This window comes from Pseudophryne corroboree, chromosome 7, assembly GCF_028390025.1.
Source record: "Pseudophryne corroboree isolate aPseCor3 chromosome 7, aPseCor3.hap2, whole genome shotgun sequence".
Taxonomy (NCBI): Eukaryota; Metazoa; Chordata; class Amphibia; order Anura; family Myobatrachidae; genus Pseudophryne; species Pseudophryne corroboree.
In genome coordinates, this window is record NC_086450.1 from 94,949,227 (window position 1) to 94,962,281 (window position 13,055).

The 13,055-nt window shown below is 46.3% G+C and overlaps 1 protein-coding gene across 5 annotated transcripts in view; it reads left to right on the forward strand.

Annotated features, from left to right (window-relative positions):
* Nucleotides 1-13,055, forward strand: part of LOC134944673 (dynein axonemal heavy chain 11-like) — a 697,358-nt gene that overhangs the window by 198,801 nt on the left and 485,502 nt on the right. For all 5 annotated transcript variants that reach the window (XM_063933444.1, XM_063933440.1, XM_063933442.1 and 2 more), the window contains 2 exons: nucleotides 6,131-6,269; nucleotides 7,533-7,625. In XM_063933444.1, the coding sequence (XP_063789514.1) occupies nucleotides 6,131-6,269; nucleotides 7,533-7,625 (232 nt within the window). The remainder of the gene's footprint in view (nucleotides 1-6,130; nucleotides 6,270-7,532; nucleotides 7,626-13,055) is intronic.

Here is a 13,055-nt window from a genome sequence, read left to right on the forward strand (position 1 = left end):
ACCCACATTCACTACCAACAGCCCTGCAGCACCCAGTCACCCCCACCCCCACATTCACTACTAACACTCCAGTATCATCCATACATACATCCCCTTCCCCTTTAATCCAAATCAGGGGCATCACTGTGTTCTGGGACACCCGGTGCAGTGGAAATACTCTGTGTGCGCACTGACAAAATAGTGATGTGGCCTCATGGTAACCCCCTTTTAATCTCATGTAAAAACTTTTGTCACTCTGGGGGATCTAGAGATTCTGGGCTGCACATGGCAACTGTCTGCAGTGTCAGCTCCTATACTGTGGCATCAGCCGAGTGCTGCGCATAATGTTACAGTGCAGCACGTGGCTCCTGTCACTGAGAAAGAGCCAGCACTTTGGTGTCACCCCTCAGCAGGTGACACCTGGGTGCGGCCCGTTCCCCCGGTGTCCCCGTAGTGATACCACTGCTCCCAACACCCCAACAGCACCCAGACCCACACCCTCCGCCAAGTAACAAGCAACACCCCAGCACGCAAACACTTCCTGTTGCTGATCATGGTCTTCCGTTTTTGCTATTTGCTGCTCCCACAGCAACAGCAGAGGCGGTCCCGTGTGTGTGTGTGTGTGTGTGTGTGTGTGTGTGTGTGTGTGTGTGTGTGTGTGTGTGTGTGTCTGTGTGTGTGTGTGTGTGTGTGTGTGTGTGTGGGGCAAGAGCCAACAAAGGAGGGAAGGGTCAGGCACTCTGGCTTCTGCCATCCCTTTATATGTACAATGGTGCTGTTTCATTGTTTCAAGTTCTGTCTATAGGCTGGGACCAGACTCCGGGGTGAAGGCCCTGGAAGAGGGAGGAAGGCACCACATGCCCCCTGGGAGCCTTCCTTATTCCTACTCTGTGGCACATAATGCGGAAACTGGAACAATGGAAGATATCAGTGCGCCCCCTTCAGGTCTGGTGCCCGGAAGCCAAGTGCCTCCATTGTCTCCTGTATTTACGCCCCACTGAATTGTATTTATCAGTGCTTTTTTTTCTTGAGGAAGTGTGGCCATGTCCCCTGTCTCTTGCGCCCGCAGTTTGTCTTGGCTGGCCTGGTTGTCCACAATGGTGCCCAAAATTGAAGCCATAAAATGCATTAGCCAAAAAAATGCTGCAGTTGCCACCATAGGCAAAGTTACAGTGTTTGCAAGATGTATGCGGATCAGCACCAGTTGCAGAGGCGCCAGGAATAGGACAGACATACATCACATACAACCATGTGTTGTTTCTTTGCTACATACGCATTCACTGTCTGGCCTCAATAAACCGTAGAAAATCTCAAATGCAAAAACAAAAAATGTCTAAAATACAAACAGAAAAAGGTAATATATGTGTGAGCCATAGAGTGCAGCACCTGTCAGAGTCATTGGTGCATTCACAATCAGAAAATTAGGGGGAAATGTACTAAAGGTTCTAAAAATGAAAAGTGATGTTGCCTATAGCAACCAATCAAATACTGTGTATCATTTATCTATTGCATCCTAGCAAATGATAGGCAGAATCTGATTGGTTGCTATGGCAACATCTCCCATTTTCATTTTTAGAACCTTTAGTAAATTTACCGCCTAGAGGTGATTCGCTAATACTGGAGACCCACAGCATCTTCATGGCAAAATGTATCAAGCGTCGCATTTTAAATGTGATACATCCCACCACTGATCGCATGTATAGCGGTGATTAAAATTGCAAAGGACAGTGCTTCCTAAAAAGAGTGATTTGTTTTTTTAAAGATGTGTAAACTGGAGTATATATCTCCCTCTGGGTCAGTCCGAGGGGTTTCTTTTTTCAACAACCAGCTTGTCATGATACTGAATGTTCTTTACTATTAAACCCGCAAACCCCTTACTATATTGCAAATATGGGGCTGTTAAACCTTCTACTGTTTCTCTCCAATGCAGTACAGTAGCAGAGTGTAGCTATCAGCTGTGGATCCCGAGTATATCACACTAGAATCTCTGCATTTTCCTTATGTTAATTTGTCATCCATCGCTTCTCCTTTACACTCTGTTCTTCCTCCTTCTACATAATCCATCCTGACAGAACTAGCACACTGTCCTCTCCAATCCATTTACAGCATGGTCTATATATTAATCAGTTCATCAAGACCCCCAGTTCATTCCACCTTCATGCCTTTCTGGTCTCCAAACATGCATTTGCTTAATTGTGCATAAAATAACGGAAGGCATACATTAGATATAGGGTTATGTTATCTCACTGTACAGGCCATAAATAAGCACAGGCTTGTGCAATAGTGCAGTCCTGTGAACATTATCAGTGCTATAACATTGACAATTGGAAGCAAATTAACAAATGCTGTCATGCAAAATAGTGTATTTGACTTATTTCAGGGTCAGGCTATGCACAGGTGCTGTAGAAAATATTCATAGTATATATAACTTTCATTTAGAATCAGAAAATGTGGATAGTATCTCAATATATATATATATATATATATATATATACACACACACACACACACACGGATCCACTGCTCTCGCCAATCCCAGGAGTGGGGTGCTCTCATGTACTCCCCACCCCTAGGTTGGGGTGCGGTGGGCTGTTACCACTGAACTCAGATATACATATACAGAAAACCCTGCACTCTCTTTGGCAGCTTCATAAACCAAAACCCCATTGTGTATTCAGATGTATACTAATTAACTAAAGCATTAAGGTGAATGGAGCTGCCGATGAGAGTGCAGGATTTTCTGTATATATATATATATATATATATATATAAAAAAAACAGGAGGACTGGCACTCATACAGAATAAGACTACAGCTGGCTCAATGATTTGAGGCCTTTAGGCAAAATTTAGATGAGGTTTACCTTACAGAGCAATACCCAGTTCACCTATCCCAGCATATTGCAGCCACAAATGTCCAGCACATTATATAACCTGTAGTACCCAGCATATCGTATTATTTACCAATGATCAGTATGGTTGGGATACGGTCATTAGGTCGACCACACTTAGGTCGACAGTCATTAGCATGCCCACTATTGGTCGATGTGCATTAGGTCAACAGGGTCACTAGGTCAACATGGTCATTAGTTCGACATGAACAAGGTTGACATGGAAAAAGGTCGACATGAGTTTTTCACATTTTTTTTTTTTTTTTTTTTACTTTTTCATACTTTACTATCCACGTGGACCACGATTGGGAACGGTAACCTGTGGCGAGCGCAGCAGTAGCATAGCGGGCGCCTTGACCGAAGCATGGTGAGCCATGCGAGGGGACACGGTGCACTAATTTGGGTTCCCCGTCACTTTACGAAGAAAATGACACCCAAAAAAGTAAAAACTCATGTCGACCTTGTTCATGTCGACCTAATGGCCATGTCCACCTAGTGGTCATGTCGACCTAATGCATGTCGACCTGATGACTGTCGACCTAAGTGTGGTCGACCTAATGACCCATACCCATACGGTTTTGCCAGCAATGACCAATATATTAAATCAAAAACTACTCAGTTTGCCTTGAAAATACAATTAAAAATTAAAAATGGCCGATATAAAATAAACCCAAACTCTGCTACGTTATGTTAATTGTTAAACAAAATGTGCAGTTCTATCTGAGTAGTGTTTATTACAGACATATGTAATCGCCAGCATACACTGTAGAGCCATATCTGATAACTACCATACAATCCATCGTCCTATCTAATGATCTATATGATACTGCATTCTGTATGGAAATTAATGGTGCATCATATCTAAGGAGTAAGCGGCTAATCCATGTTATTTGTTGTTAGCTGTGATTAGCTTGTGATATATAGGCCCAAGTACCAGCCAATCAGCTCCTAACTGACATGTCAGAGGTTGTGTTTGAAAAATGACAGTTATGAGCTGATTGGCTGGTACTTTATCACCGTACTATTTATTACCCTCCAAGGTTTGATAAATCTGGGCCTTGGAGTTCATTTAAAATAGACTTCTGCTACGACCATCATTTACTGCAGAAAAACCCTATGTACAGTGCAGACACCATCCTGGGTGGAAAGTACAAAGTACAAAGTGCGGCAAAGTCTTATTGCATCATCTTCTTAATTTTGTAACCAGCTTGTTCTTAGAATATAGCTTCTGTGTAACTCCTACAAATAGTACGGCCCTATGGAAATTGTTCACCTTTTTAAAATATTGATTAATAATAAAGCAAAGCTGAGCCAAAGTAAAAGGCAAGTACTGTATTCTGTAGAAATTAAACCCCACTCTAGAGGGAGCTATACAAAACAGAGCCCATTCTTGTTGCCACTATGAAAAGCAGAGCACATTCTGATGGTCAATATGCAAAGAAGATTGCCTTCTAGTCGTCAGTACAGTATATGAAGGTCTGCACATTCTGTCGCTGATCATACTAGCAAAGACCATTCTGGTTCCATAGTGTATTGTGACCATTCTGGTGGCTAGTATGATAAGTAAAGTACATTATTGTTTCAGGCATACAAAACAGAGCCCATGGTGAGCATAATTTACTATACACCCCCCCCCCTGAGGGTGCCATTGAAAAAGAGTATTCCTTCTTTGTACAACAACTTCAAATTCTAACAAGCTGTGCTAACGTAAGTTGAAAGTGCTCTGGTTGGTTTTTCAGCAGTTAAGGACAGCTGGCTTCCAGAAGAGGTTACTGGAGCATTAATGGCTGATGATAGCCCAATAAGGGCAGGTACAAGGTTTCTTGACACCCTAATCCCCCTTCCCCCAAGACCCACTTCCCAGCAGCACCTCATTCATTTGACATGTGTGTAAAACAATGAATAACTCTTACCTGTTCCTTCCTGGCTTTCAAGACTGCAGTCCAGATAGACTGATGTCTCATTAGAACACTCTGCAGACTCCATTGCTGCCCAGGGACAAACATGGGTTTTCCAAATAGCAGATTTTAAAAAAACGCAGAACAAAAACTTGCAATCATCTGGCAACAGACACTTTTTTGATGATTTGTTTGAGTCTCTTTTCTATGTATTATGTACGTTCAAAGACAATGTGATATTCCTGTATACCTGCATGAAACATAAAGGGGTATATTCAATTGACGTCGAAAGCTGCCGTCTGTCGAAAAGACGTCAGTTTTCGACTTTTTTTAGGTCGGAAGGGGTTCCAACCTATTCAGTATTTTCGACAAGTTGAGGTATTCGACTTGTCGAAAAGCACGTGGATCAGTGGAATAGCTGCCGATCCACGTGCCTTTTCGACCATCTCAGTCCGACATAAAAGAATAACGGACTGAGATGTGGGACCCAGAGGAGGAGAGGGGGGAGAGCTGCGGGGAGACGGGGGACAGCTGCGGGCATATAGGGGAGATCAGCGCTACAGCACAGCGTTGCAACAGGATGTCACACAGCCGTGCCGCTCACGGCAGCTTCCACCCAGCTCCAGCAAGGTTACGCTTGCTGGAGCCGAGTGGACACTGCTGTGAGGTTGGGCGACTGTGTGACATCCTCCTGCAGAGCTTCTGTAGCGCTGATCTCCTCCGTCTGCCGGCGGCTGTCCCTGCGGCTCCCCCACCCCTCTCCTCCTCTGGGTCCCTCATCTCAATTCGACTTGAAAAAGTCGAATTGAGATGAGATTTGAATAGGGGTTGTCGAATCCAGTCCGACAAATACATGTCGGAATGGATCCGACGCTAATTGAATATACCCCAAAGTGTCTATTCTAAATAAATAATGAAAACATGAAAATCTGCCTACCAGTTTTTCCCTCACATGCCCTCTGCCAGCTAGCTTTTATCTCACATGCCACCCCCGCCCATTAGCTTTTCCCTCACATGCTCCTCTGCTGACCAATGTTTCACATGCTACCCCTGCCCACAAACTTTAGCCATACATGTCATGCTGCCCACCAATTTTAGATGTACCACCAGCTTTCCCTCACAATCCCCTCTGCCCACCAGCCCTTCAGTCACGTGTACATCTGCATTATAATGACTGCATTGCAAAAATGCTGTAAGTAGCATTATTATTGTTGTGTTGGGACACCGCCGCCATTCTTCTGTCGATCTCATAACTAAGTGATCATCGACTTATCTGCATCCCTTGTGTATTATTACACTATGTGTTTGGAAATGTGCTACAGTTTATGTTTTTTTTTATTTCTCTTACATCCTTTTCCTTGTAGTCCATGTGCCATGGTCATTCCAGATTTTGAACTTATATGTGAAATCATGTTGGTAGCAGAAGGCTTTATAGATGCAAGGATGCTCTCAAGGAAATTCATCAGTCTGTACACTTTGTGCCGTCAGCTCCTTTCCAAACAGGTATTGACAATGCTAAACCCCTACAGGGGAAATTAGGTAATTGATGTTTAACTGTAAAGGCTCCATTTAACAACAATCTTAATTGTCGGTGGCATTTTGCATCTAGTATGACATGATACTGTACTAATGAATATGCCCCCAGTATTTGACACAATTTACCTCTCCTGCTGAAGTCTAGCGGTGTCACCTTTCTCTGTGCCTTTCTGTGTTGCTGGCAGCCCAACGCTGCTATCCTCGGGCTAATGAGTATTGGGGGTCATTCCGAGTTGATCGTAGCTGTGCTAAATTTAGCACAGCTACGATCAGGCACTCAGACATGCGGGGGCACGCCCAGCACAGGGCTAGTCCGCCCCGCATGTCAGTGCCCCCCCCACACACACACACATACAGTAATGCAAATGCATCGCACAGCGGCGATGCTTTTGCATCTCAGGAGTTACTCCCGGCCTGCGCAGCTCCTGTGGCTGGGAGGGAGAACCTCTTCGCTGCCCCGGGGTGACGTCACGCAGCCGCCGCGGCCCGCCCCCCCAACGGTCCGGCCACGCCTGCGTTGACCGGACCGCGCCACCTAAGCGGTGGCTTAACGCCGCCGTTCATCCCCCTCCCGCCCAGCGACCGCCTCTGCCTCAGAGACGATCGCTAGGCAACGACGGCTGGCATGCGCTGGCGCACTGCGGCGCAGGAGCAGTTCTGACCCGATCGCTGCACTGCGACAAACTGCAGCGAGCGATCGGGTCAGAATGACCCCCATTGTGCGTGTGCAATGTCCGTCTGTGCATGCACATTGCAGTTTCTCCCAGTTTGGACTCAACAAAGTGTGGAAAACGTTACTAAAGCCAGAAAGGCAGTTGCAGGGTCCCCTCTGTACTGCTAACACCAGGGCAGATGTATTAAGCCTGGAGAAGTGATAAAGCAGTGATAAGTGCAAGGTGATAATGCACCAGCCAATCAGCTCCAATATGTAAATTGACAGTTAGGAGCTGATTGGTTGGCGCGTTATCACCTTCTACTTATCATTGCTTTATCCCAAATGCTTACTGCTGTATGATAAATACCAAACGGATCTCATAACCTCTTTAGTAACTGCTAATGTGGTTATGGTTCCCTCTTACATGGAGCGCCAAATAGTTAAATAATGCAATATATTGTTCTCGGCATTGCCTGTATTTTCCTCTATTCTTCTTGTGTCTCTCTTTCTTCTGCTCTCTTTTCAACCACACTACTGAACGTAATTATCTTCATGTTACTCACTACATTGTGCAGGATCATTATGATTGGGGTCTCAGAGCCATAAAATCTGTTTTAGTTGTGGCTGGATCGCTAAAACGGGAGGACAGGAGCAGACCTGAAGACCAGGTGTGTACATTTATGGCAATGCTATTCATTTTTCCAATGTTGTCTTTACGGACAGAAAAACTGCAGCCAAAATTGTGAGGAGTCCTCACCTGTATGACAGCGACCCAAAGTAGTTTATTATTTAAAGTGTATATCTCATTCGGGGATCTGTATATTCTGTGCCTGATGCAACACTGATGTGACTAGCCCCCCGAATAGTGATTGTTTGAACTCACAAAACAGCTGTTTCCGACATATTTAGGCAATGTACCCACCTTATGGTCATTAAGCTTAAATTATCTGTCTGTCCTAGTTTTATAAGTACAGGAAGTTTAAAAAGTCCCTCCGCAAGATAATTTGTTATATACTTTTCTATATTAATGTTTAAAGTGTTGTCTCTGTCTGGCCTCCCATAGCTGTAAAGGAGATCTGCAGCCAAAGACAGCGCTCACTGCGGAGGGACTTCTTGAACTCCCTGTATATGTCCCAGCATTAGCATAATTTAAAACATTCAGTCACTTCATAGTAAAGCTAGTTGATTATTTCTTGAATATATTCTTATCTATAATAATAATAATAATAATAATAATTTTATTTATATAGCACTCTTTCTACAATAGAACTCAAGGAGCTTAACAGATACAGAGCATAATATAGTACAGAAAATAATGAAGTACAGAAAAGCTTTTCATAAAATACAGAAGCATGTAGATACTAAAGGGACATTATGGAAATGCTTGAGTAAACAGGAAAGTCTTGAGTCAACTTTTGAAGGAATCTATAGTTGGGGCCACTCGCACTGTGCGGGGAAGGGAGTACTATAGTCGGAGCCACATGACTAAAAGCTCGACCCTCAGATGAATTACGGGAGATTCTAGGTACTGCTAAAAGTCCTTCATCTACAGATCGCAGTAATCGAGTGGGGCAGTATGGGGTCAGAAGCTGCATCAGGTACCTTGGGCCCAGGTCATGTAGTGCTTTGAAACTCAGTAAGCCAATCTTGAAGATGATTCGCCATCTTACAGGCAGCCAGTGAAGGGAGTAGAGTATGGGTGTTATGTGGCTAGCCTAGAACGGAGCTGGTCGGTTAACAGCCTGGCAGCTGTGTTTTGCACCAGCTGTAAGCGCTGCAATAATTTTGCTGGGAGGTAGAGGCCATTACAGTAGTCTAATCGAGATGATACAAATGCATAGATGACTTTTGGCAGATCATCTGAGGGAATTAAGTGCTTGATTCTAGCTATGTTCCTCAGGTGAAAGAATGAGGATTGATTGTGGCTGATATCTGATGTTTAAGTGTCAAGCCACCATCCAGGACAATGCCAAGATTCCGCACACGATCAGTGGTTTGTAATTCTGAATCCCCGAGTGTAAGTCCAGTTGGTTGGCTATGCTGCAGTCTTGTCCTTTGATGTTGCGGTCCTATCATAAGGACCTCTGTTTTATCCGGGTTCAGTCGCAGCCAACTGGCACTCACCCACTCTTGGAGTTCAGCTAGACAGCCATTTAGGGTTGCTATTGGGTTATCAATGCTCGGAGCAAAGGACAAGTACAGTTGCGTATCATCTGCATAGCAGTGGTAGACCAGCCCATGGCGCCTGATTATTTCACCCAGCAGGAGCATGTATACTGCAAAAAGCATGGGGGATAGTATAAAACCTTGTGGGACACCACATGGCAGTGGCATTGATGGTGATGAGTATACTCCAGATGATACTCTCTGCTACCTGCCTGTGAGAAATTATTTGAACCAGTTTAGGATTGTGCCATCCAGTTCATAAAAATGTATCAGTCGCTCAATAAGAAGCCCATGGTCCACAGTATCAAATGCTGCAGAGAGATCCAGAAGGATTAATATTGAACAGTCACCTCTGTCTCTTTCCATCAGAAGATCATTTAACACACACACACACCAGGGCTGTTTCTCTGACGTCCTAGTGGATGCTGGGAACTCCGTAAGGACCATGGGGAATAGCGGCTCCGCAGGAGACTGGGCACAAAAGTAAAGCTTTAGGACTACCTGGTGTGCACTGGCTCCTCCCCCTATGACCCTCCTCCAAGCCTCAGTTAGATTATTGTGCCCGGCCGAGAAGGGTGCACACTAGGGGCTCTCCTGAGCTTCTTAGTGAAAGTTTAGTTTTAGGTTTTTTATTTTCAGTGAGACCTGCTGGCAACAGGCTCACTGCATCGAGGGACTAAGGGGAGAAGAAGCGAACTCACCTGCGTGCAGAGTGGATTGGGCTTCTTAGGCTACTGGACACCATTAGCTCCAGAGGGACCGAACACAGGCCCAGCCTCGGAGCTCGGTCCCAGAGCCGCGCCGCCGGCCCCCTTACAGAGCCAGAAGCAAGAAGAGGTCCGGAAAAATCGGCGGCAGAAGACATCAGTCTTCAACAAGGTAGCGCACAGCACTGCAGCTGTGCGCCATTGTTACTCAGGCACACTTCACACTTCGGTCACTGAGGGTGCAGGGCGCTAGGGGGGGGCGCCCTGAGCAGCAATGTAAACACCTTGGCTGGCATAAATACACCACATATAACCCCCAGGGCTATATGGATGTATTTTAACCCCTGCCAGAACTCACCAAAAAGCGGGAGAAAAGGCCGCCGAGAAGGGGGCGGAGCCTATCTCCTCAGCACACGGGCGCCATTTTCCATCACAGCTCCGCTGGAAGGACGTCTCCCTGACTCTCCCCTGCAGTCCTGCACTACAGAAAAGGGTAAAAAAGAGAGGGGGGCACTAATTTGGCGCAGTTTTGATACTAACAGCAGCTATAAAGGGAAAAGCACATTTTATAGTGGTATTCCTGTCTATATATAGCGCTCTGGTGTGTGCTGGCATACTCTCCCTCTGTCTCCCCAAAGGGCTAGTGGGGTCCTGTCCTCTATCAGAGCATTCCCTGTGTGTGTGCGGTGTGTCGGTACGATTGTGTCGACATGTTTGAGGAGGAAAATGAGATGGAGGCGGAGCAATTGCCTATTATAGAGTTGTCACCCCATAGGGAATCGACACCTGAGTGGATGAGCTTATGGAAGGAATTGCGTGACAGTGTCAGCTCTTTACGACAGACAGTTGACGACATGAGACAGCCGGCTACTCAGCTTGTGCCTGTCCAGGGGTCTCAAACGCCATCAGGGGCTTTAAAACGCCCGTTACCTCAAATGGCAGACACAGACACGGATACTGACTCCAGTGTCGATGATGAGGAGACAAACGTGACTTCCACTAGGGCCACACGTTACATGATTGAAGCAATGAAAAATGTATTGCATATCTCTGATAATACAAGTACCACTAAAAAGGGTATTATGTTTGGTGAGAAAAAACTGCCTGTAGTTTTTCCTGTATCCGAGGAATTAAATGAAGTGTGTGATGAGGCGTGGGTTTCCCCCGATAAAAAACTGATAATTCCTAAAAGGTTATTGGCATCGTACCCTTTCCCGCCAGAGGATAGGGCACGTTGGGAAACACCCCCTAGGGTGGATAAAGCGCTCACACGCTTGTCTAAACAGGTAGCACTACCCTTTCCTGATACGGCCGCCCTAAAGGAACCTGCCGATAGAAAGCTGGAGAATATCCTTAAATGTATATACACTCACACGGGTGTTATACTGCGACCAGCAATCGCCTCAGCCTGGATGTGCAGTGCGGGCCTGGCGTGGTTGGATTCCCTGACTGAAAATATTGATACCCTAGATAGGGACAGTATATTACTGACTATAGAGCATTTGAAGGATGCATTTCTATATATGCGTGATGCACAGAGGGATATTTGCCGACTGGCATCAAGAGTTAGCGCGCTGTCCATTTCTGCAAGAAGAGGTTTATGGACGCGGCAGTGGTCAGGTGATGCGGATTCTAAAAGGCACATGGAAGTATTGCCTTATAAGGGGGAGGAGTTATTTGGGGTAGGTCTATCAGACCTGGTAGCCACGGCAACTGCTGGAAAATCCACATTTTTACCCCAGGTAGCTTCTCAACCTAAGAAGACGCCGTATTATCAGGCGCAGTCCTTTCGGCCCCATAAGGGCAAGCGGGCAAAAGGCGCCTCATTTCTGCCCGTGGCAGAGGGAGAGGAAAAAGGCTGCAACAAACAGCCAGTTCCCAGGAACAAAAGCCCTCTCCCGCCTCCGCAAAGTCCTCAGCATGACGCTGGGGCTTTACAAGCGGACTCAGGCACGGTGGGGGCCCGTCTCAAGAAGTTCAGTGCGCAGTGGGCCCACTCGCAAGTGGACCCCTGGATCCTTCAGGTGGTATCTCAGGGGTACAAATTGGAATTCGAGACGTCTCCCCCTCGCCGTTTTCTAACATCAAAGATGCTTACCTACATGTCCCAATTTACCCTTCTCACCAAGGGTACCTCAGGTTTGTGGTACAGAACTGTCACTATCAGTTTCAGACGCTGCCGTTTGGATTGTCCACGGCACCCCGGGTCTTTACCAAGGTAATGGCCGAAATGATGATACTCCTTCGAAGGAAGGGAGTTTTAGTTATCCCTTACTTGGACGATCTCTTGATAAGGGCGAGATCCAGGGAACAGTTGGAAGTCGGAGTAGCACTATCTCAGATAGTGCTGCGCCAGCACGGTTGGATTCTCAATATTCCAAAATCGCAGCTGATCCCGACGACACGACTTCTATTCCTAGGGATGATCCTGGACACAGTCCAGAAAAAGGTGTTTCTCCCGGAGGAGAAAGCCAGGGAGTTATCCGAACTAGTCAGAAATCTCCTAAAACCAGGCCAAGTCTCAGTGCATCAATGCACAAGGGTCCTGGGAAAGATGGTGGCTTCTTACGAAGCAATCCCATTCGGCAGATTCCACGCAAGAACCTTCCAGTGGGATCTGCTAGACAAATGGTCCGGGTCGCATCTTCAGATGCATCAGCGGATAATCTTGTCACCAAGGACAAGGGTGTCTCTCCTGTGGTGGTTGCAGAGTGCTCATCTTCTAGAGGGCCGCAGATTCGGCATTCAGGACTGGGTCCTGGTGACCACGGATGCCAGCCTGAGAGGCTGGGGAGCAGTCACACAGGGAAGAAATTTCCAGGGCTTGTGGTCAAGCCTGGAGACATCACTTCACATAAATATCCTGGAGCTAAGGGCCATCTACAATGCTCTAAGCCTAGCAAGACCTCTGCTTCAAGGTCAGCCGGTGCTGATCCAATCAGACAACATCACGGCAGTCGCCCACGTAAACAGACAGGGCGGCACAAGAAGCAGGAGGGCAATGGCAGAAGTTGCAAGGATTCTTCGCTGGGCGGAAAATCATGTGATAGCACTGTCAGCAGTGTTCATTCCGGGAGTGGACAACTGGGAAGCAGACTTCCTCAGCAGACACGACCTCCACCCGGGAGAGTGGGGACTTCACCCAGAAGTCTTCCACATGATTGTGAACCGTTGGGAAAAACCAAAGGTGGACATGATGGCGTCCCGCCTCAACAAAAAACTAGA